This window comes from Sus scrofa, chromosome 6 (assembly GCF_000003025.6).
Source record: "Sus scrofa isolate TJ Tabasco breed Duroc chromosome 6, Sscrofa11.1, whole genome shotgun sequence".
NCBI lineage: Eukaryota > Metazoa > Chordata > Mammalia > Artiodactyla > Suidae > Sus > Sus scrofa.
This window is the reverse complement of record NC_010448.4, coordinates 71,582,970-71,607,341: the sequence shown is the minus strand read 5'-3', so window position 1 is coordinate 71,607,341 and position 24,372 is coordinate 71,582,970. Positions and strand designations below refer to the sequence as shown.

Sequence of the window (24,372 nt, the reverse complement as noted above, 5' to 3'; positions counted from 1 at the left end):
GAAGGGGATCTTGGGTGTGATGAGAAAGGAGCACATGGAAATCCATTTCCTACCCAGTTACTTCCCTTTCCTCCTACAAACAAGGGCAGGCACACACCGGATGCAGCTGGACCTCCTACCTAGTGGACTGCTTGGCCAGCATGGCCACGTAGGTGACCACGAAGCTCTGAAACTTAGCTCGCTGCTCCTCCCAGCGATCATCCACCGAGTAGTAGTTGGGCAGGGGTGCTCCAAAGAGGATCTCGCTGCGCAGGAGGGAGCTCTTGAGGTTTTCTGCGGAGAGGCCCTCGTCCACGTACCAGTAGAACTCAGGGTGAGTCATGGCCAGCTCTAGGGAGCCTGCAGGGGCAGGGTGGGGGCCCAAGGAGCTCAGTAGGTCAGCTCCCACCAACACTCCATCAGTCATTCTGTCCTCCGCAACATCTCACCCCCTTTTTAGGCCGCGGGGAAACTGTCCCAGCTTGGGCTGCCTCCAACTGTCTCTAGTAGGACAGCGGGATTTTAGGAGAAATCACAGCTGTCCAAGAGGCGCTGCCCCCGCCCCGATCTGCGCAGGTGGCGCCCCCGACACTGACATCTTCATTTCAGTTTGAACCTCACCTAATTCTAAGGCTCAGGCTCTACAATCATGTACCTCCTTCCCCTTCCAGTCCTTCCTTCATCTGCTTAGAACCCCGCCCAGTTCCCACCCAAGCTCCGCCCCTACAACGTGCCTCTGGCCCCGCCCCACCCTTTCTCAATCCTAAATGTACCTAACTCCACCTTGATCTTCCTTCAACCCCAGCTTCTCTCCAAATGTCCAGTTCTCCATAACCACACCCCAGCTTCCCTCTAATCAGCCTCACACCCAAGCCCCATCCTAAATCTTATCTAACTCTGGCCACAGTACAACTCCCAATCTCTCTCAATCTAGGTGTGCACCCAAAGCCTTTCTTGCCTCCTTCAGATCCCAACTCACACCCAATCCCACCCCCTGCCCTTCCTCAATGAATGGCCCCCAGGCCTGCCCGGCCCTCAGTTCCAGCCAGACTCCACCAGTTTCAACCCTATCTTCCTACAAACGGGTAAAACACCTAAACAAGAATCAAGCCTTCCCTCAACCTCCAAGCCCAGACCCCAGCCTTATTAAGCGGCCCCAATGCCATCCCTTAGAAGCCCCACCTACCCTCAGGCTCCACCCCTTGCAAGTCCCACCTCCAGCCTCCTCCAGACTGGGTCCCTAAGGCCCTGCCCCAGCCACACCTAGGGCTGCTCACCCCGGATGTCGGCCAGGTCCTGGCCCATGCCATCATAGTAAATCTTGCCACCCCTCTCAGTGGGGAAGAAATAGGTCATGAGGGAACTGGGCGGGGAGCAGTAGGAGTAGGAGCCGAGCGGCAGGTCCTTGAGCACTTCATGAGGCTTCCAGCAGAACTCCCGGAAGCCAGGGTGGTCCATGATCTTGCGCTCAATTTCGTGGATTGTGACTAGCCGCTCACTCGTGAAAATATTGCGCTCTGCGTCGCCACGTGCCAAGAAGATGAGCTCGATGCGCCAGTGCGCGTGCGTCTGGGTGTTGGCGCTCACGTAGGAGCGTGAGTAGTCCCAATGCGAGGCGCCCCGGCGGGCACGGCTCTGATTGGCTGCGACCGAGGGTGGGGGTGGGGGGCTGAGTTGGCGCCGCCCATTCTTGGCCGGCCCCTGGCTCAGCCGGGCTTCACTCTGGTTGGCAGCCGAGCCCCCCAGGGGCGGAGTCTCACGCCGAAGACGTCCGTTCCGATGGGCGGCTGCCTTCCGAGCTGTGGCGCTGTCCCAGGCCAAGTCTGGGCCAAGCTGCGCCGCTGTAGGGAACGTACGCGGGGCCCTGGCTACTGGCCGGGAGCGGTTTCCTAGATGCAGCTGCTGCAGCTGCTCGGAGATAAGGCGCTGGAGTGTCTCGGAAGTGAAGTCGGCCAGGTCGCGCCGGTTGCGGCCCCAGGACCCAAACTGGGACTTGAGAGCCAGGGTGAGGGCGTCGAAACGCTGGGAGGCCTCATGGTTGCGGATCTCAAAGGCGTTGTAGGAGATGTCAATATCCAGAGGCGGGTAGTAGAGGAACATGAAGGCCGACAGCGCCGTGGGGATACTGCAGCCCAGGAAGAGCACCAGCCCCGCACAGCACGGATTGGTGAAGGCCCAGCCCAGGGTATTCCAGAAGCCCGAGGCTGGGGGCCCGGAAGGCAAGGTCCAGCGCCGCCAGCAACACTGCCCCCCAGCCCCAGCTTGGGGCCCCGGCTTCTGGGCCTTCCTAAAGGCCTCGCTCGCTGCTTCCTCCTCCTCTTCCTGTTCCTCCTCTAGCCATACATCCTGCAGCAAGGGGTCATCCTCCGAGTCCATAGCCTACAGGAGAGGGAGAGGGTCAGCAGGCTGCCCAGAGAGAGACGGTGGTGCCCTGTAGCTGCAGTGGCCCAGCCCTGAGCGTTAGCCCTGCCCCCTCTTAGCCAAGACAAATACCGCAAATACTTAACATCAAGCAGACATTTAACTCAACTGAATTCAACCACATGTGTACACAAGGAAGAAAAAATCCTGTTGTTTGCTCATCACACCTCCCAACTAGGTCAGGGCTTTCAAGGCCGCACAAAAAGGAGACTCAGAGCCCAGCAGCAAACAGAAGAGCTCTTTCCTCCCTGTGTAAGAGACATTGAGGGGAATTTTGACTATGCATGATTTCCCAATTTTTGCTGCATTCTCTGATTTTAGAACTCAAAGCCTGTGTGAGGTGCGACTTCACTGCAATCACTTTTTTTTTTTTTTGTCTTTTGCCTTTTAGGGCCGCACCCGCAGTATATGGAAGTTCCCAGGCTAGGAGTCGAATTGGAACTGCGGCTGCCAGTCTACACCACAGCCATAGCAACGCGGGATCTGAACTGAGTATGCGGCCTCCAACACAGCTCACAGCAACGCCAGATCCTTAATCCACGGAGCGAGGCCAGGGACTGAACCTGCATCCTCATGGATACTAGTCGGGTTCATTAACCACTGAGCCAAGATGGGAACTCTGCAGTCACTTTTATTGGATGAGCACCTATAAAGTACCTTCCCAAAGTATAAGGATAGAAGGGAAAGAACACTCTTTTTGGATTCAGACAAACCCTGTGTGAGATCCTGGTAGCGTGAACATGGGCAAGGCAGTGAACCTCTCTGACCGTCAGAGTCTTCATCTACAAAACAGAGGTGACCATTCCTGCCGCTCATGACTGTGGGAAGGGTCATGGGTGGAAGCTCTCTGCAGCCTCTGTAGTATATTAGTTATGATCTGTCACATGAACAAATTTCTTTGCTTCTCTCTGGGGACCGTAATGTGCTCAGCCATTGTCCATGAGGCTCTGCCAGGGCTGGGTGCCTGTCATGATTCTCTTTAAGACCTCTCAACAGCTCCCCACCCCCTCTTTGGGACCCTGCAGCTGCAGCCACTGCTCGTCAGGCTCGGACCACTTAATATGCAACGCCAGGGACGTTAAAGCTTTGGGCACAGGCAGGCACCGGGCATTTGTCTCCCCAAGTCTTGGGCACAAGCAGCAGGAGGGCCTGGCAGGAGAGGGCAGCCTGAGGACTCCCACAGGGTGGCCCAAAGGCAGGAGGCTTTCTGGCATCCCTGGGCATGGCCTGTCCCCTTGTCCTCCCTGCCCTCTGTTTGGATGGAGAAAGACTCACTACCCAGTGAGACGCCAGGCCGGGAGAGGAGGAAGCTAATTATGCCAGAGCTAGCTAATTAAGGCTGCCTTTCCTATTAACATTCTCTAGAATGCTCCATTTCAATTAGATGGCCTGTCCGGGAAGAGGGGACTGCCGTCAGCCCAAAGAAAGTGAGGAAGAGAGGGACGAGGGGGAGGAGGGGAACAGAGACAGAGAAACGGGACATGGGAGAGATGAGAGAAGGATGAACACGGGAGAGAGACGGAGAGGAGAGTGGGTTAGGGGGCAGGGGTTGGAGACTGAGATGCAAACAGGGAAACAATGGAGGAGAAAAATCAGAAGGGTTAGTGAGGGGTGCGGAGAGTGGGTGGGAGAAGAACAGAAGACTGGAAAGGGAGAGCGGCCAGGAAGGGGCAGGAACTGCTCCTGTGATATGCAAGATCCCTGGGGATGCAAAAAGAAACTTCCCATTTCGGATGGCCCAAAGGGTGCCTACCTGCCCTGAGGCCCAATCTGCCTTAGCAGAAAACTCCTGGGAGTGAACAAGAGGCAGCTTGCCCTGTCTCCGAAGGGGAAACCCAAGTTTGCCTGTGTGGGGTGGGGGGAGCCTTCATCCCATTCCTAGCCACTGAAGGAGGAAGCTGATGGTGACGAAATAGCCGAGAGGGCCAGGGGCCGCTTCTGCATGTTCGTCTGGGGACTAAGACCATCCACGGGCCCCCAGCCTCAGCCTGCCTTGCCCAGGGTACAGTTTACAATGTGTTGGTGTGTGAGCAGGTCAAAGGTCAGGGTCCTGAGTCATGTCAGCACTCCCTGGGTGATCCCTCCATCCCGCTGCTACTCCACCAGGAATGCCACTTCCCCAGGTGTCCAACTTGAAGACACCTTTCAAGACCTTGCTCAAGTGTCACCTCTGCCAAGAAGCCATCCCAGATCTGAACACACACACCCCCTCTGCTACTTGTCTAACCTTCTCACCACGCTTTGGGGGGTAAAATTACTTGAGGGATGGGGAGGGAAAGGAGTGTAGCAGAGTGTTAGCAGCCATAGGTTTTTCGTTTTGCTTTGTTTTCTTTTTAGGGCCACACCTGAGCATATGGAAGTTCCCAGGCCAGGGGTCGAATTGGAGCTGCAACTGCCGGCCTACACCACAGCCACAGCAATGTCAGATCCGAGCTGCACCTGTGACCTACACCACAACTTGCAGAGCTTGTGGCAACACCGGATCCTTAACCCACTGAGTGAGGCCAGGGATTGAACCTGCATCTTCATGGATCCTGGTCAGGTTCTTAACCCGCTGAGCCACAACAGGAACTCCAAGAGCCCTGATTTTGGATGGGTTTGGGTACATCTTGGCTGTGTGACTCAGGGCAGGCAGGGTAACATTTCTGAGCCTCAGTTTTTCCATCTGCAAAACAGGGCTAATAGTGTTAGCAGCCATAGGTTTTTCGTTTTGCTTTGTTTTCTTTTTAGAGGATGCTGGCTGATCACAGGGGATGCTGGCTGATCACAGGGGCCTGGTAGGTCTAAGTGCTTGGGAAATGACAGCTACTATTTATTTATACTCCGCTTCTCCACAAAAGCTGTCATGTCCTAAAACGTGCACGTGGCCCACTGTATTTGCCAGAGCAATACCACCATCTCACAGGTCCTTCCCGCGAGGTGACTTTAAGCCTTCTCTCCTCGAGAAACAATGCATTTCTTCCCTTGAATCTGGGTGGGCCGTGACCACAGTAAAGTGGTGCTCAGTGACTTCTGGGGCTGGGTCATAAGGGAGATGCAGCTTCCCCCTGGCTCTCCTGGGACACTCATCCCTGGAATCCAGCTGCCACACCGTGAGGAAGCCCAAAGCAGCCCAGGCAGAGAGACTGCAGGCAGGAGCTCCTGCTGACAACCTGGCTGACAGCCAGCATCAACCACAGATGTGAGTGAAGATGCCTCCAGTGGTTCCGGGGCCCCAGCCATCAGGGAACCCCCAGTTTTCTAGTCTTCTCAGCTGAAGCCCAAGTACGGTGGAGTTGAGCTCATACACCCTCTTCTGTGCCCTTTCTTGACCCACAGAATCCATGAACATAATCTAGCCATTGTCACTCATCATTAAAGTTTGGGAGAGTTTGTTCCATAGCAACAGTAACTGAACAAGTGCAATAGACCCCTGTTCCATGTATGTGACTCCATGCCCTGCAGACTGCACCTGCTAGATTTAAGTGACCAGAAAACTGAGCACAGCCATTCTGCCTCCCAATGAGACACCCTCAGCCCCGCAGACATGAACTTCAAGGGAGCAAGGACTTGGCTGTTGTGTTCCCTGCTGTCTTCCCTTGGACTAAAATACTCCTGGCTGGGGGGGGGGGGCCCAGTGCTTTGCAGCTATTTGTTAAATGAGGAAGGGAAGGGATCCCTGCAGAAGCTGGGTTAGATGTTATGCAGAACTTTCCCCTGGACAGAGTCAGACACCAAACAAGCCAAGTGTAGGACAGAGAGTACGGCTTCTTCTGCCCGGGGTGGGAAGGGTCACAGGGGGTATGAGATGGATGAGCAGGAAATGGACCTGACGAGTTTTCTATTACTCTCTCTCCCTATCACCACCCCCAACCCAACCACCTTCTCAGTCCACCCCTGGAAAGAAAAGCTGTCATGTGGCAAATCACCAGACCGATGTCCGACCAACATGGCCCCAGATCCAGCTCACCTGCAACTTTTAATGTGGCCCTGGGCATGTCTCATGCCCTCTTGGTGCCCTGTTTCTGCCAGCAGGCAGTGGGATTGTAAAAACCCAGGTCCCTCCAGCTGTGACCCTCCCCCCAAAAAATCTCTGAGAAGCCCTAGTCTGCAGGCCAAGGCGGGTGCGTGCAAGCCGAGAGACTCCGCCAAATCAAGGGAGGCCCAGCTGGCAGGTGGGGTCTGAGACCAAAGCCTCAGCTGGCAAGCACAGCCTCAGCATCCCTTCCCAGTATGGGCCTCATGTTGCAAATTTGTTTTCCTTTCTCAAATGATGGGGATTGATTGGCTTAGTGAAGCGCTCCAGCTGCTCCGTGGAAAGGACATAAGGGAAGTTCCTTCGATACCTGTCATTGGCCCAAAGTGGGACTGTGATCATGGGGACTGTGATCTTGGGGGACTGTGATCTTGGGGGACTGTGATCATGCCTCTGTGATCATGGGGGACTGTGATCATGGGGACTGTGATCATGGGGACTGTGATCTTGGGGGACTGTGATCATGCCTCTGTGATCATGGGGGACTGTGATCATGGGGACTGTGATCATGGGGACTGTGATCTTGGGGGACTGTGATCATGCCTCTGTGATCATGGGGGACTGTGATCATGGGGACTGTGATCATGCCTCTGTGATCATAGGGACTGTGACCATGGGGACTCTGATCTTGGGGGACTATGATCATGGGGACTGTGACCATGGGGACTGTGATCTTGGGGGACTATGATCATGGGGACTGTGATCATGGGGACTGTGACCATGGGGACTGTGATCATGGGGGACTGTGATCATGGGGACTGTGATCATGGGGACTGTGATCTTGGGGGACTGTGATCATGCCTCTGTGATCATGGGGACTGTGATCATGGGGACTGTGATCATGGGGACTGTGATCTTGGGGGACTGTGATCATGCCTCTGTGATCATGGGGGACTGTGATCATGGGGACTGTGATCTTGGGGGACTGTGATCATGGGGACTGTGATCATGCCTCTGTGATCATAGGGACTGTGACCATGGGGACTGTGATCTTGGGGGACTATGATCATGGGGACTGTGACCATGGGGACTGTGATCTTGGGGGACTATGATCATGGGGACTGTGATCATGGGGACTGTGATCTTGGGGGACTGTGATCATGGGGGACTGTGATCATGGGGACTGTGACCATGGGGACTGTGATCATGGGGACTGTGATCATGCCTCTGTGATCATAGGGACTGTGACCATGGGGACTGTGATCTTGGGGGACTATGATCACGGGGACTGTGATCTTGGGGGACTGTGATCATAGGGACTGCGATCATGGGGACTGTGATCTTGGGGGACTATGATCACGGGGACTGTGATCATGGGGACTGTGATCTTGGGGGACTGTGATCATGGGGACTGCGATCATGGGGACTGTGATCATGCCTCTGTGATCATAGGGACTGTGACCATGGGGACTGTGATCTTGGGGGACTGTGATTATGGGGACTGTGATCTTGGGGACTGTGATCTTGGGGGACTGTGATCATGCCTCTGTGATCTCCCATTAGGGTGCTTCTGCTCAGTGACCAGCGAGAGTGCTCTCTCCCTCCCTCTCTCTCCATCTGCCTCTCTCTCTCTCATACACACACACACACACACACACACACACACACACACACACACACACACAAATCAGAAAGAGTCAAAGTCAAACTCTGGCCTCCAGGAGCCCGTGAACCAAGGTGGACACACATTCATGGAACAGGGTCTCCCTTCTCTTGAGAAAAGCCAATGAGGCAGCCACCTAAAAGGAAACAGCAGGAGTTCCCGTCGTAGTGCAGTGGAAATGAATCCGACTAGGAACCACAAGGTCGTGGGTTCGATCCCTGGCCTTGCTCAGTGGGTTAAGGATCTGGCGTTGTGTGCAGGTCGCAGATGCGGCTTGGATCTGGCTTGGCTGTGGCTGTGGTGTAGGCTGGTAGCTGTAGCTCTGATTCGACCCCTAGCCTGGGAACCTCCATATGCCGCGGGTGCGGCCCTAAAAGGAAAAAAGACAAAAATAAATAAATAAATAAAGGGGGAAACAGGGAACCCCGGGGAGCCTTGGCAGAAAGAACTTGGCCCAGTTTCAAGGGCCAGGCTTGGGGCATCCCAAGGCCACATTTGCAGCATAATCCCAATTTTATAACAGAAAAAGTCTCTCTATATATATGCATTAAAAAAAAAAACTTAGTAGTAGTGGTTATCTCTGTCTGGGAGGATTATGGGTGATTTTTATTTTCATCTTTATATTTGCCTATTTCCAGTTTTTCTACAATGATCAGGTACAGCCTGACTTTTCAAATCAGAAATAAATGTTATTTAAAAATAGAACCTGTGTGTATGTGTGAAGAAGGGATTTTGCTAAGAGCCTTCAATTCTTTGAGGAGTTACCATAATAAGACCGGGGGGGGGGTTCTGTCCTTTAGGACAGGAGACAAGGAGTGTTGGCTCAAGTTGCAGCAAGAGAGATACTGGTTAGCAAGCAGAAGGACCTGGGGAGAGTGATGGGTGGTGGCAAATGCCCAGCGGGTGAGTGTGGAACCTTCTATGTCCCTGAGATGGAAGGAGGGGTCTGCAAAATGATCAGGAAATAGATCCTGGCTCATTGGACCCAAGAAGGGACATCAGAGCACACCTGGTCCAACCCCTTCATTTCACAGCTGGGGAAACTAAGCCCAGCAAAGTGATGGGTATGACCCAAGGGCATATTTCAATGGCAGAGCCAGGACTCTTGGTGCAAAGGAGTGCTCTATCTGCTCCATCACCAGATTCTGGGCAGGAGTGTGTGTGCATTTTTTGGCAGTCCCAGGGAACAGCCAGGCCTGGGGAAGATGACACATGGATCCAAAGAGCCAACATAGCGAAGCTATTTTTTTGGCCACACCCACAATATGCACAAGTTCCCAGGCCAGGGATCGAACCTGTGCCACAGCAGTGACTCGAGCCATAGCAGTGACAATGCTGAATCCTTAATCCACTGAGCCACCAGGGAACTCCGGGAAGCCATTTTTAAGGTCTAGAGAGAGGCATTCTTCAAGCCACAGGCCAGATGGTCTTCCGCATGAGGACAGAATGGCGCTTCGGTGGAAGGCAGTGTTGCCTCAAAGACATCCCAGCTCCTTACTGGGCCCTGCGCTCCTCCAGGACGGCTCCCAGGGACGTGGCTCCATGCCTGCGCCTGCCTGGAGCCCTGTTTACAACTTCCCTCCTTCTGGCGAAGGGTGATAGAACCCTTCCTTCTTCATTCTCCCATCCCAGCCAGACTATTAAAATGTAATCAAAAAATCACATTAGCCATGCAGATGTGGCTTAAAGCACATATATGTATATATAATTTAACGGCAATTAGGAGCTAATCAGCATTTTCTTCTTGTCTTGGGGAGTTTTGCTTCCCTGGTTCAGCTGTAGTCCTTGGATATGTCTTGGGGTCTCTGATTCTCCCACCCTTGGGCTGAGAGGTTTGGGCAGAAGTTCCAAAGGAGGTATTCGGGCTGAACAGCTCCATTTCCTCCTGATGTGCTGAAGTGGGGGACAGATCTGCCCCTAGCTCATCCAAGGTGGAGAAGAGCAGAAAGAGGAGGGCCTAGTTCCTCCCTGGTGTCACTGTCCTAAATCCGAACACCCCATCTTCTGAGAGTCTGCCACCCTCCGCATGCCCCAGCTATGGGCCCGCTCTCCAGAATTCCAAACTCTTCTCAGAGACCTGGGTATTCCATCTCAGACCAGGAGGCTGCAGAAACACTGGAGACATGGTAAAACTGGGTCAAAATCACACAGATGAGTGAACCCCAAAGCCCAACTAGCTCAATGCAGAAACTGATACCCAGGAAGAGAATCATAACAATGAGCAGTGCACCTGTCATATGCAAGAAACCTCTCTCATCCATCAGCTCTGCAAGGGAGGCATTATAAGCAACCCCTTTTTACAGAGTAACAAACAATCAGAGAAGTTAAGTGACTCTCTGTGATCACACAGCTAATAACGGGTGGAACTAGCATTTGAACCTCAGGTCTGCCAATTCAGAAGCCTATGTTCTTCTTGCTGTTCCAAGCAGCCTTGGAGTTCCTGGAGAGCTGGGGTGTCAGGACTCACTCAAGAAACCCACTGTCCTTTAGCAAGCCTGCAAATCACTCAGGTCTCAGCAGTTCTGCTTTCAGTAGGTGACGGGCAGCTCAGGGCATGATGCAAAGGAAGTCTCCACCAACCTTGGAAGCCTGGCCTTAAAGGAGAGCGTGGGTGTGATGGTTAATTTTATGTGTCAGTGTGACTGGGCCATGGGATGCCCGGACATTTGACCAAACATGACTCCGGATGCACAGACTGTGTAAAGCAGACAGCCCTCCCTAGTGTGGGTGGGCCTCATCTAATCAGTTGAAGACCCGAATGGAATACAAAGGCTGGGTAAGAGGCAACGCTTTCTGTTGACTGCCTGAGCTGGTACATTGGTCTTTGCCAGCCCTCCAGACTTGGACTGAAATACTGGCTCTTCCTGGATCTTGAGCCTGCTGGCTTTCAGACAGAAACTTACAGCTTCCCTTCCCTTGGGTCTCAAGCCTTTGGACACAGACTGGAACTACACTATCAGCTCTCCTGGGTCCCAGCTTGCCAACTGCAGACCTTGGGATGCCTCAGCCTCTACAATCATATGCCTCAATTTCTTATAAGAAATCTATCTATCCATCCATCTACCTATCTAATCTATGTTCGATTATTTCTGTTTCTCTGTAGAACCCTCACTATTATAATTTCCCTAGAGGGAAAGTGGGGTGAAGCAGGGAGCCCCAGCCTGGCAGCTGGATCCCAGGACCCTTCTAGAGACTTCTCTCAAGAAGCCCCAAGCCCTATCTGGAAGCTCAGATGAAAATGGCAACACAGCCAGGGAACGCCCTTCACACCCACAGAGGAAGGGGTGTGGCTGGGTGACCTGCAGCACTTGTCTGAGCCCTTCCCCCAGCAAGCAGATCCTAAGTCTACCAGCCGCAGCCTCCCTACCCCAGCCCAGAGGAAAACTGGCTTTGCGGCTACAGCTGAAGCAAACACCTGCACCGACTTCACATCAGACCTCCTGGTCCCCAACAAAGAGCATCCCCCTTGGCCAAATTTGCCAGCAGAGGGCAGGAACTTCAGAGGGATACGTATGACCACTTCCTCCTCCTGTCAAAGAAAATCGGGGCTTAAGTATTGGGAGCCTGGGTGAGGTGGGAGAGAGAAGCGGGAGGGAGAGAGGGGAGGCTCTCTAGTGAGCCCATCCAAGCCCCTCATTTCTCAGAGAAGGCCAGGCTGCAGCGATGGAGCACATGAAGGACGGCTGGCCTCCGCAGGCTGACAGCTGGCAAGGAAACTGTGGGCACTGACTCGTAAGCCCAACAGCTCAATATATATCAGGCAAACAAGCTTTGGTCTTGTCAATATAGCTCCCGGGGAACGTGCCAGCCAGCACCAGAGGAACGCAACATAATGGTCACCATGGCCTGGCCTAAATTTCCCCCATTCTGTGCGTTCTGTGTGTGTGTGTGTGTGTGTGCCGGGGAAACAGAACTGGTCCCCCAATGGGGATGTCAGGTACTAAGAGCACCAGGGCCTGGGCTTAGGGGGTAAGGAGGAGTGACACTTCAAACCCTGGCTCTGCCACCCACTGAGTGTCCTGGATGAGTCTCAGTTTCCTCACCCATAAAATGGGGTGGTGACCCTCCGCTTTCTGAGGCACAGCAGGTGTATAGTCATGATGAGCTTCTAAGGTGGGAAGAGGCCCCACACCTGGGCCCTTGCTCATGGGAGGGTAGACCAGTTGGCTGGAGCTTTTTTTTTTTTTTTTTTTTTTTTTTAGTTTTTATTTTATTTTATTTATTTCTTTATTCTCTGCTACTTTGGCCCTTGGACTTTAATATGGATCAGCCACTGGGTGCATTTGTTAAAATGCAAACTCCTGAACCAGACACTACATCCTGTCAATTAGGTGCTCAGGTGGTCCAGGACTACTCTGAAAGACCCTGCTGCCCTGGTCACCCTCCCTGGTTCCCCATGGATTCCTTCAGCAGCTTCCTTTGGCCTTCACCCCTCTGGGGCTCGCACTAGCCTCTCCTCAAGCCTGTCCTTCCTTCTGGCCCTGGGGATCTCTGGCCAGGACCATTCCTAGAAGCATCTCTGCCTCCAGCCAGGGGTGGGGGGTTGGGGGAGAGAAATAATGGCATTTGGGCCAGGAACAGGACTTTAAGTCCAGAGAAGAGACACACAGGAGCCATCCAGATCCGCCAACCAGCTCTTCCTGGGGGGGCCAGGCAGTGGAAAGAAAATGAGGCCTCCATGCACGGGGCTTAGGCAGGGAGCTTCCTACCCACCAAGCATAGCTGCATGCCCCACACGGGGTGCTTTCCTTGTTTATGTCCTGTCTGATCCAGCCTCAGCTCCGCAGGCAGAGCTGGCAGGAGCAGCCTGAGCTTGGGCAGGCCAGAGTCAGAGCCAGTCCTTCTCAGCGCTGTGCTCTACTGCCGGAAGGAATAGCACCCAACTGACCCACTCTCATCCCTCCCTCCCCATGCAGGTCCACCTGGAACGACTCAGACCTCACAGCCCAGACCCATCAGGGCTGCGTGCACCTCTGAGAAAAAGGCAATGAAAGCTTAATAAAACCAGCAATACTTAGAACCTGTGAAATACAGCCAGGCCCCCAGACGCCCCTTGCCCAAAGGGTTTGAAGGTGCCTGAAAACCCTCATGGCGCGCCTCAGCCAACCTGTCCAAGGCGCCCTCTCCCACCACCTCTGGCCCACGCTCAGTCCCAAGTCCTGGCTGCTGCCTGGAATTCCGTGGGAACAGGAGGGCCCAGGGGACCCAGCAGGCCATCAGCTCCCCAGCCCCCAGCCCACTGGATGAATAAAAAATAAAAAGATTCCCACAAAATACGACCAATAACCATGGCCATAAAAGCCAAATTGGATTCCTTCCTGGCTGATGAGCTCAGGGCCCTTCTCTCTCTCAGAGACCCGATTAACAAATATGTAAAACAATTCCCCTTGCATCTCTTCTCAGGCTCCAGCCAGCTCTTCCTGCAGGCTCCAGCTCAGGGGCAGTGGAGGCGGTGTCAGCAGGTGATGGGTGCCTGGGGCAGCAGCCCTGGCCCCGAGAGCTGGGAATAGGGACCTGCCTTGCTACCAGCCTGCTGTGTTACCTGGAACAAGTCACTTAACATCTCTGGATGGGTGGGCCCCCATCTGTCAAATGGCAAGTGGGGAGAGATGTTTCCTATACCCTCCACCTCTGAGTCTTAGCTGCTTCCCCAGGGAGGGAGGCGGAGGGCAGGGAGGGGGCTCCCCTTCATTGCTATTCAGGAGCTACTGCATAACTGAGTGGGGGCGGGGGCACACAGAGTGTCTCCTGATGTAACATCAAGCCAAGAAGCAAGAACAGGCAAATGACGTGTGCTGGCTGGGCGCCATCTGCTCCACTGGGTCATAGCAGGTGGCAACCTGCCAGTTCTTAGCTTTGGGGAAAGCTTCCGGGGACCTCTATTCCTCCTTTCCTCTGCAAACCCAGACCACATCTGTGGGTTCGAGGACGTCGCAAGATTCTTCTCAGTCCCATACCACAAAAGAGAAGCTTAAGGATAGATTGGAAGCGGAAAGATAAAAAGCAGACGATGCAAAGTACTCAAAGGCTCCGAGGGGCCACCACCTGGGCTTAGGAATCCCAGGCCCCTTCCATCCCAACCCCACGACTGTTTTGGGATGGAGCCCTAGGAAGGGGCTGGAGCCCTAGCCTCGCTGCCTGGAAAGAAAGCAAGAGCCTGAGGACAAATCTCCATCTCTGAGAACTCGGGGTTGCCCCAGCCCTGGCTTCCCCGGACCGGTGGAAGACCAAGGAGGCCACAGCACCAGATGAAAAAGGGCACAGCAAGGAGATCCTGGTGGCTGCTCAGCCCCTTGTGTCCCCAAGCCAGAGCCTTGATCCTGTCCTTGATCCTCTCATCCTATCCTAGGGGACCGAATAATATTGTGTCTCTGCAGCAACTTACAACTTGTAGATCATTTTCATATAGGTTTTTCTAGTCTCAGGAATTATTTCCAATTTGCAAACAAGAGAACGGAGGCTAAAAGAAGGGATGGGATTTATTTGAAGCTGATTTCCGATAAGCTCAGCATTCCTCCCGCTGGATTAGATTTTATTTGAGTCTCATAGTTTGGAAAACTCTGCCTTCTAGAGTCAGTCCTCCCAATCCGCGCCCCACCCGCGTTTGTGCTCATGTTCCCCGCCCCCAGAGTCTGCCCCCGGAAGTCACTCTGGCCACAGTTGAGGCACAGACTGGCTCCAGGAACGGGAGGAGAGGAAAAGCACGAGGGACTGACATCCAGCTTCATCATCTGGGGTGTCTGGATGGAAACACAGCTTCCGTGCCTGTGCAGGGGGAGGGCTTTCTGGTTACCCTGCTGACTGACAGCTCAGGTGCTTATACTAGGGAGGGGGGAGACAGTCTGGGAGGTGCACTCAGTACCCTCCAACCCACCCCTGAGGCCAGCACAGAGGCCACTGACAGGGTGGGGCACCGACACTGCCGTCAGCCTCAGCCTGCCCTCCATGAGGGTGCAGCTGTCTGCGGAGACAGGGAATCAAGGGTCAAGGCTGAGCTGCTGGGACAGAGGGTCCAAGATGCAAAGCAGACCCCAGTAGCAGCCTCCCCAACTCTGCTGCCTTTTCCATAAAATTCTTGGGAGATTCAGGATCCCAGCTAACTTAGAACTGCCACTTCTGGTCCGAGAGGCCAGGAAAGACCCAATGAAGCCACCTGGGTTCAAGAATCTCAGACCCCTTCCACCCCACCTCCACTCTGCTCAGAGGTACAGTGCTGTCTGAAGTCTCGTAGGAACTCCCCCCACAAATCCTCCCACCATAAAGCGGCTTGGTCTCCCATGTGCTCATGACCTCAGACAAGTCTTTTTCCCTCCCTGAGCCTCCGTCTACCCTTCCATCAAATGGGAGGGCTGGGCTCAGTGTGCTTTCAGGTGTTTACTGTCTTGTGATGTCCTCGAAGGACCAGGACACAGGGTGTGATCACAGAGAAGATGGGATGGCTTAGGGCTAGAAGAGCAGCTGGGAAGGGGAAGAGGGCTGTGGATGTTTCAGGGTGCTGGGCTGCAGCCTCCAACAGCTTTGCAGTCTCCTGAGTTCTAGTCCCTGCCTCAGCCAGGAGCCAGAGGAGCCCAGTGACCAGAGGGTCCTACAGAAGAGGGCTGGGGTGGGGTATGGAGTGAGAGGGCAGGGTTCAAGGATTCAGACTATCTCTCCCCGACCCTGAGCTAAAGGGTGATCCAGGGGACAAGAACAGGATTCTTCACTTTGGCAATTCCTTGGGTCTGGTTCTGCGAAATCCAGGCCGTGGCCATCAGTGTCCATCAGCTCCCCTCTCACTAATTCTACATAACACACGCATTCTCTTATTTATTCATTCATTGTCTTCATTCATTCACTGGTTGGCACTTGCTATATAAAATAAAATGTTAAGTCATCATTATCTTAACTTTGGCATGTCTTGAACTCCATATCTCCCGAAGGCTCCATGAGCCTTCCCACCCTAGATCTATTATCATGTTAATTAATAAATAAATTAATTAATCAATGCCCGAGAGTGCCTCTTGGCTGACACGTCCCTGTTCATCACAAATTCCGGGCTCCGTTACTCAGGGATCATCCACTCCAAAAAGCCTCTGGCAGACCAGGTCACAAGGTCAGGAACCTCTGCAGGGGACACACGCAGCAGCCACTGGCCTGCAGTATTCCTCCCCAGCCAGCTTCTTCCCAGCTTCTCTGCTTGGAGAAGGGAAGGGGGGATTTTTCTCCTCTGGCTGCTGACATGCTTCCAAAGCCTAGTTTCTCTCCAGCTCAGCGGAACGCAGAGAGGAACCGAAACCAACATCCTGCCTTGGAAAAGTCGCACGACGATGCTTTAAGACAAACACATATTTTTCAAACAGAGAGTCACGATATGATTATGTCCAGGAGGACGCACCTCCCAGCTGCATCTGTGTGGGAGGAAAAGGGGAAACTTCCGCATGAAAGCCAGAAAAGCCCTGCCAGTCTGCCAGATGTTGCCCACATCTGCGTATCCAAAAAAGTGATCTGTTTGGTGGCTTGGCAGTCAAGAAGCAAATGGCCAACCCACATCACCCTGCCCACCAGAAGGCAGCCCGAGACCACTGTACAAATTACCCTGATTACTAAAGGAGCCAAAAGGTGGTTTGACTTCAATCACACCCACCTGTAAAGACCCAAATCGAGTTAATATAAAGGCCAACGCGTGGGCCTCAACCATCCTATGAGGGTGTGATCGCAGCATCGAGGCTGGGTCTGAGTCCTGTCTCTGTGGCTTACTAGCCAGCCGTTTAGTCCCTCTGTGCTTCATATGTCTCATCCTTAACGTGGAATAATGATGGTAGCTCTCTCATGGAGCAATGAGATGGTACCTATAAAGCCCTAAGCCCAGTACTTGGCAGATAGTAAACAGTCAAAATATGTTGGCCATTAATGACCATCGTGACCATCCGGGATCTGGGTGATCGCTCTGCAGAACTCTTCCGACTAAGAACACGAGAAGTCCCCCAGGACAGAGCAAAGGCCAAGACGGTGCGGGGAGGGAAGGCAAAACGCCCACTCCTCCACTCCTCCCCGAAACATCCCAGGAAACCAGTCTGCCACAACCATTCCAACTCCATTCAAGCTGCCTTCCCCCCCGAGATCAGAGGATCACCACCTTCTCCTGCTTGACAAGAGTGGCTTCCAACTGGCAGTCGTGTCTCCTCTCTTAACAAGGTTTGGCAAAGGATGTGTCATCCAGGTGCCAGGACGTGTGCCGGATGCCTCGGGCAGACGGCTGGGCAGGCATGAGCTTTCCCTATAGCCACGCCCCCGCCACCGTCTCCCAGCAAGACATCAGGCTGGGGAGGGCACCCAAATGCACTGTAGGCACCGCCCCCAGGAACTGTCCTCTGGACCCTGGAATGACCACTTGCCCGGATCACGTTCTCTGAGCCCCAGAGGACACCTGGGTCCCTCCTCTACTTCTGCGGAGGGACCTGGGGGTGGGTTATCACTTATCACTTATCACTCTGGTCCAGGCAGGAGGAGCTAGGGCAGGGATGGGAGACTCTAGTGAGCTCTACGAGGACAGAGACCGAGGCTTTTCCACTTCTGCATGCCTGGCACACAGTGGGACTGCTCAGGCAGAACCTCGTGGGATGGGGGATTCAGGAGAAGGCTGTTTTTTTTCTGGTACAAGAGGTTTAAACCTCTGGATACTGTCTCTCAGGGCATCAGTCCCTAGTTCCTAGGAGCACCCCCATATAAGAGACCTGGATGGCACCTGCAGGCATCTAAATCAAAGCCAGTCCCTCCCATAGTCCCCACCACCTCCTCACTCCCAACGGTCAAGCTCACTGATACAGCAAGACCCTAGTCTGCCACCCAACACCCTTTCCAAATTGTCCAGGTTCCTTGTCTGGATCCCTCAGAGGGAGGAACAAGGAGAGAAAGCAAGATGCTGGAACTAAGGGCATCTCTGGGGGTCCCCTATGTCTATGGGTTCTTCCCCCTGAGCTCAGGAAGAAACAGACCCAGAACCTATGCTCCACTAACATACCCCAGGGGCTGTTCCCAGGACCCTGCACTGGGCTTCTTCCTTCCAGGTTTTGGCAGAGGCTCAGCTTCTGCTGGCACCAATGCCAGCAAGCGTGACGAGGCCTGGAGGTGTAATAGAAATAGCCTGCTGCTGCCCATCCGCGCCTCCTTCCCCTGGCTTTGTGCCAAACCTTCTCCCCCCTCATCCCCAGAGTAAACCTGCTAGCCGGGGCTCTGCAGGGCTCCACCTGCCTCTTTACTAGCTGTGTGGCCTTGGGCAAGTGAGTCAACCTCTCCAACCTGGGTGCCTCAATTGTAAAGTGGAATAAGTACATCTGCCTCCAGGGTTGTTGTGGGGATTTACATCAATTAGTGCCCATAAAGCTTTTGGTACAGCACCTGACCCAAGGCAAGTGCTCTGTATCTGCCAGTGCTGTATTTCACAGTGATAAATATGGGGACCTGAGTCAGCAGGGTCCCTCTTGAATGGGGGAGGGGGGAGGCAAGGACTTGGTGGTGAAACTCGGGTGCATTCACCTCTGTGCTTGGAAGGGAAGTGTTAGGTTTACTGCCTGCATCCATTCCACTCCCTTCCCTGGAACCATTTGGACACTTCCCACACATTCAAGACCAGCCTGGTCACATGGCATGCCGGCCTGGGATTCTGAGATTCAGGCTCTACCACCAATATGCTGTGTGGTGCTGGGCAACTCACTTGCCCTCTCTGAAATAAGTTCAGCTGCAGAGGCAACCCTGACCTCTTCTGGAGTTAAACAGGCTTTCCTAGTCCAAGCCTCACAGTGGGGCTCCTGCCTGAGCCCATCCCCCCAGACAGACAGGTGTGGGCTCTCAAGAGTGAGGACAGAGCCCAAGATGCAAAGACGAGGCACCCCACTCCCAGCCCCAGCCCAGAAACCTTGGGTACCCATCCTGAGCCACCAAGGGCTGGCCAGAACTAAGCTCAGGTGGCAGTGCTGGACTTTACCCCTGACCCAGACAGCAGAGGAATGAATATCCCTTTGAAAACCATCACATAAGTGGGTGTCTTAACAAAAAATACATATTGAATAAATGAATGAATAGCAGAAACAATGCAGAGTACTTGGCAAAATGGGGGCTCTTGCGCCATTCAGATCAAACTCTGACCCCTAAATTAATATGACACTGTAAATCCACGATATTTCAATGAAAAAAATTCCATTTTAAAATCGGACTCCAATTTGGTCCCTTCTAGCTGTGTGGCCTTGAGCAGGTCTCTTCTCTGAACCTTGGTTTCCCCAGATATTTTATGAGGATAATGCTCCACATGCCATGAGATGGTTTCGAGGTTAAGTGAGATGGTGCATGTAAATGCTTGATACCTGGCACATAGTAGGTACTCAACAAATGGCAGCTATTATTATCAGGACTGTTATTATAAGCCTGCGGTTCCTGCTGGAAGGCAGAGGAGCCAAGGCCATCAGCCTTGTCTGGTGCCCGTTTCCAAAGAGCTCTGATGACACAGACATTCATTCGTCGCAGTCTTCCCACCCGTGTGCCTTCCAGCTGGTGAGGAGGGGGAACGGCCAGCTGGTCTCCCTATGACCCAGCAGAGAGTGAGCTCACTGGGGAGGCTCCGCTCCCTTCCCTGGACCAGTCCTGGCAGCACCCCTGCCTCTAGCCTTTATGGTGCAGCTGGAGCATGAGCCACACTGTCTCTCTTGCCCGTGAAATGTGACTTTTGGAAAACATGCATATTTGTGAGTTGCTGCCTGTTTCTATTTCGGGCCGACACTGCCCTCTTTATTTATTTTCCCTGGGCTTTGCATTTGGAACCCAGCTTGGACGGGTGTTTTGACAGACTTTGACGCTGCTCTGGGCTCTGCTGGCAGAAGACATGCTGCGGTTGGGGGGGAGGGGCAGGAGGCCGATTTCAAATGACAAGCCTTCTTTCTCAGCTAGGAGTGACAGATGATCAGACACCCCTGCCTCACTGTCCCAGCCCGCAGTTTCTCCATATTTGGGTGGGGGAAGAGTATATAAGAGTTTCAAGTGGGGAACAATTTCAAAGAGAGGAAAGGGAATGGAAGAGACCAATCAATCATTGAGTTTCTAATCACCACCATCATCACATCATTATCAATACAAATAATGTCATTATCCTCCACCACCACCACCACTGCTTTAGGGAGCCTATTTTTATGACCGACACTGGGCTGGCTGATTGCCCTTAAGGAAACCACCTCCTCTTTTAGCATCTTGCTTTGTTCATCTGTAAAGGTGATTTTTGCAGCACCCAGCTCATGGGGCTGCGAGAAGTGGCTTCTCGGCCAAATGGTAGCAATGACTATCTTTGCTCCCAGCCTCAGATCCTGGCCAGCTTCCCATAAACAGCCCACATGGTTAAATCTTAGGGACTTGGAGCCAATGGCCAAGCCACTACCCACCGAGAATGGCCTCTAAAAGCCAGTTTCTTCTCTGTGGCCATTTGCAACCAGCCCAGAATCTGTCTTAAGGGAGGAAGGGTCTTAACTCAGACAACTCTATCTGCCTTGAAAGGACCAGGTGAGTGGAAGGGGAAATGAGGAGATAAGGGAAATAAGTGTAAAGCATCTGAGAAAAGAGCTTAAACCATAATTCCAAGATCCTGAGGTTCTGAAGATGCCAATTTTAGTCCCAACTCTTCTACTCATTCATTCATTCATTCATTGATTCACCAAGCTTCCACCAGGATAATCAGTGGTTCACACAGAGGATACACTGACAGGAGAATCAATGCCTATCTCAATGGAGACGGCATTTCAGTGATGTGACCTCGAGAAAATTACTTGATATCTCTGGTCTCATAAAGGAAATCATCTGAACTTCCATTGCTCAGGGCACAGGATGGCTTCACCAGTGGTGGGTGCTCTGAGAAAGAGGAAAAGGTGCCACAAACTCTGGGGTTAGAATCACAATTTCCAATCCCACCCACACTCAAGAGACTCAGGAAAGAGCCAGCATCCTGCATTACTAGGGCCACATAGGGACCCTCGAAGGTCACCTCGGCCTTGTCTTTGTCCATATGGGGACACCTGAGGCTCAGAGAAGGGAATTTGCCCATGGACACACTGGGAGCCTATGGCCAACGTGGGACTAGGACCCCCCCCCACACACCTTTCACCATAGTGTTCCTTCCACCAAATCCCTCTGTGACTCAACCTGGTTTCTGGATTTTAAAGGCAGCAGTGGGGGAGGTGCTGAAGGGCATGAATACCAAATCCTTCAAAATCCCCAGTGGGGCGGGGGCCTACTGTGATTCCAGAAGTGAGGAATCCCAGCCCCGTAGAGACACTGCAAGGGATCTGGGGCATCTGGCCTGCAGATTTCCCTGGGGAGGGGGGCCCAGACTTCTAAAGAGAGAGGTATGGGGGCATGGAGTCTGCTAGGAGAATGGAGTCAGCTCCCCCTAAGGGTCAGCTGCAGCCGCATGGGAGCAAAGACTTACTGGATCAGGCCCTGGCTGCAGGAAAGTTGGGGAGAGAGTGAAGGCAGATAGGAAAGAGGAATTGGGAAAGACAAAAGAGGGGGTGAAAGATAAATGTGGGGGAGGGTAAGAGAATAGGGGAACAAAGACACAGAAAGAACGTTGCTGGGTTGTGGGCCTTGGTGGTAGGAGATTTGTCTGGAGTAAGACAGAGGAACAGGCACAAGGGTGGGAAGCTGAGCAAAATGGACTCTGAGCCTGATACCAAGATTCTGCAAGGCTGGGCTTCTGCCTGCAGCTTCCACTGGGTCAGGCGACTCCCTCCATTTGGCCTGGTTCTGCTGCCAGGTCTGCACTGGGATGGGGGGAGGGTTTGCTTTGTGACCCGCTGCTTCCTCCAAAGGGTCTGTGCGCACGTGCCTGGGGAGGGGGGCAGTGTCTGCTGGAGAGAGCCTGAGTGGCTCTGTGAGTCACTGGGCATCCCTCTGCTTAACCAGAGGTGAGCTCTGGAGTCTGGGGCTTAGTCAGATGTCCGGAGACAGCAGGACCTCAGTGAGATATTGCCCGGTTTGCTCCTGCTTGTGGGGAGATCTGTGTTTGTCCACGTGCATGTAGATCGTTCCTCTGTGTGTGGATTTGTGTGGGGTGTGCATGGATGTATGCTGCGTGAGCGGGCTATGAATCTGTGTGGGGACTGTTTGCGGGTCTGTGGTTTGCGGGGAGATCTTTGTGAGTGTGCGCGTGGACTGTGGGTCTGTGTGTGCTTGGGTCCATAGGTGCGCGTGCGCGGGGGTCGTGGGTCCCCAGGGCCGCCTTTGGGCGCTGTCCGCGGTGCTGACCCCAAACGCGGATGGGCGGGGACCTGAACCCAGGCTCAGGAGGAACCCCGAGAAGCTCAGGCCAACTATGGAGCAAAGGGGGCCAAAGAAAAGACGCCTCCTAGGTGGTGCCTTCCTAGCCTAGCTGAGGGCCCCCAGGGAGTTGGGAAAAGTTCTCCCGGCGGCAGGGTTGGCTCGCAGGAGCCACTCGCGCTAGGAATCTTCCCCCGACCACTGCTCGCTTGCCCACACCACCTCCACCCTCACTAGCGTCTTCAGCAAGGTCTGGGGACCCTCTCGCGCTCAGCTTCCATCGCCCGCCGGTCTGCTCCAGAGCTGGGCCAGCTGCCAGGTTAATTGGGCCTCAGGACTTGAGAAATGTCCCACCGAGAGCATGAGTGCGCTAAGGTAGAGAGCGGATGGAGAGGTCGTTAATCTTCTCCAGTCCCCTCTCTGCGCTCTAGTCCAGGCGGCTTCAGACCGATGCTCAACTTTTACGGAATCAGTCATCCACCCGCGGGGACTAGCAGGGGGCTAGAGGTCGGAAGCCACACTGTTTTCGGACATCAAACTGGCCGGTGCAGACCGAGGTTGCTCGGGCCCCGCGGGGAGTTGGTGCGGAGCCGGAGCTCGGCCGCGGGGGGCTAGCTCTGAGCTCTGCCTCCCCACCAGTCAGCTTTCCCCGGATGGGGTGGGGAGGGGGGTTGCAAGGCCCGCATCCCGGGCTGGCTGGACAGCAGGAGAACTTCATACGCAGCCCCGCGCAGGCCGGTGTGGGGGCGGCGCAAAGGACTTGTCCCTCTCCACCGAGCAATGCATCCCCCAGTCCCGACCCGGATAGTACCCAGCAGCCGTCGCACTCACCTCGGCTGGCCAAGCTGGGCTGGCCAAGCTGAGCTGGCTGAGCCGCGGGCGCGGGAGGGAGGTGAGCCAGGGGGGCTGAGGGTTGCGGTCGCCCTGCCGTGCGGACTTGTCTCCTCGCGGGAGTCGCTGGGAAAAGCTCTTCGGAGCCGCAGGAGGCCCAGGTTCCCCGCTCGGCTCCAGAGTGCACAGACCGCACACTGCCTGGCGCGGACCCTGGTCCCCAGCGCTCAACCCGGGAGCACTCGGCGACGCCGCCGCCTTTTATTCGCCGCCCGCCTTTGTTTGGGTCTGGGCTCCTACCATGGGGCGTGGGGGTGTGCGGGAAATGCTCAGAAGCCACACCACCCCCCAGCCCCTGGCGCCGCCCGTCCCCGCGCCGGCGGGCCTTGCGTCAGTAGCCGGCGAGGGCCTGCGCGCCACCGCGCACTCTTGTCTCCGAAGCCGGCCGCCAGGCGCCGCCGTGGCCGCCGCTCCCCCTGCGGGAGCCGCGCGGTGGTACAGCCGGGCTCCCAAAGCCAGCGGGCGGGGGCTGCGAGCGGCGCAGCGACCCCTGGGGGTCAGCCCCCGACTCTGCAAACAGCCCTGCCCCGGGCCCCCCTGCCCCGCCCCCTACTTTCCTTGGTTCCCTTCTCCTTGCCTGCACTCCTCTCCCTGTCTGCCCAGCTTTGGCAGGCCACCAGCCTCCTGGACACTCGAGGGCATCCCCGGGTCTCCTGAGGGAGCTGCCAAGCCCAGGCTCCTGGCGCCGTCCCTTGCTCCGTCCTCCTCCGTTCACCTCTCTGGCACCAGAGCCCAGAGACATGCCAGCCCCTGGGACTGGGCATCCCTCCAGCTTTACTACCGGTCTGCCTATACCCCTGGTTCGGGGACCACAAGGAGGATGGGCCAGAGAGCCAAGGCTATTGCTTGGCTCATTTCTCAGAAGATATTGGCATGGGTGTCACTCAGGGAGAGCCAAGGGGGATGCCTCGAAAGAAGACCTGCTGCCAGCCCCAGCCGGGGAGCAGAGGGGTTTTACTTATAGAAGCTAGAAAGAAGGGAGGCCATTGCTACTGCTGAGTGAAGGGTGAGCCAGGAGTTGATCATACATCCTCAGAGTGTGTGCTGAGAGAGGAACAGAGAAAATAGAGAGGTGGGTGAACCACAACCCCTGCCTCTAGGAAGTTTCCAGCTTATGGGGCGGATAAAAACACAGCTGAGCACTGAAATGAAACACCAGGCCCCATTCCCACATGCTAGGGCTCAACTC

The 24,372-nt window shown here is 54.4% G+C and overlaps 1 protein-coding gene across 2 annotated transcripts in view; it reads right to left on the bottom strand.

Moving 5' to 3' along the window:
* The window catches only part of DISP3 (dispatched RND transporter family member 3), a 57,128-nt gene extending 33,604 nt beyond the window's left edge, over nucleotides 1–23,524 (bottom strand). Inside the window, exons 1-3 of one of the 2 annotated variants that reach the window (XM_003127566.4) lie at nucleotides 23,124–23,524; nucleotides 1,257–2,358; nucleotides 120–339 (exon numbers count right to left, since the gene is read on the bottom strand). In XM_003127566.4, the coding sequence (XP_003127614.1) occupies nucleotides 120–339; nucleotides 1,257–2,355 (1,319 nt within the window). In that variant the 5' untranslated portion in view covers nucleotides 2,356–2,358; nucleotides 23,124–23,524. The remainder of the gene's footprint in view (nucleotides 1–119; nucleotides 340–1,256; nucleotides 2,359–23,123) is intronic. The other variant, XM_005664991.3, reaches the window with a different exon arrangement.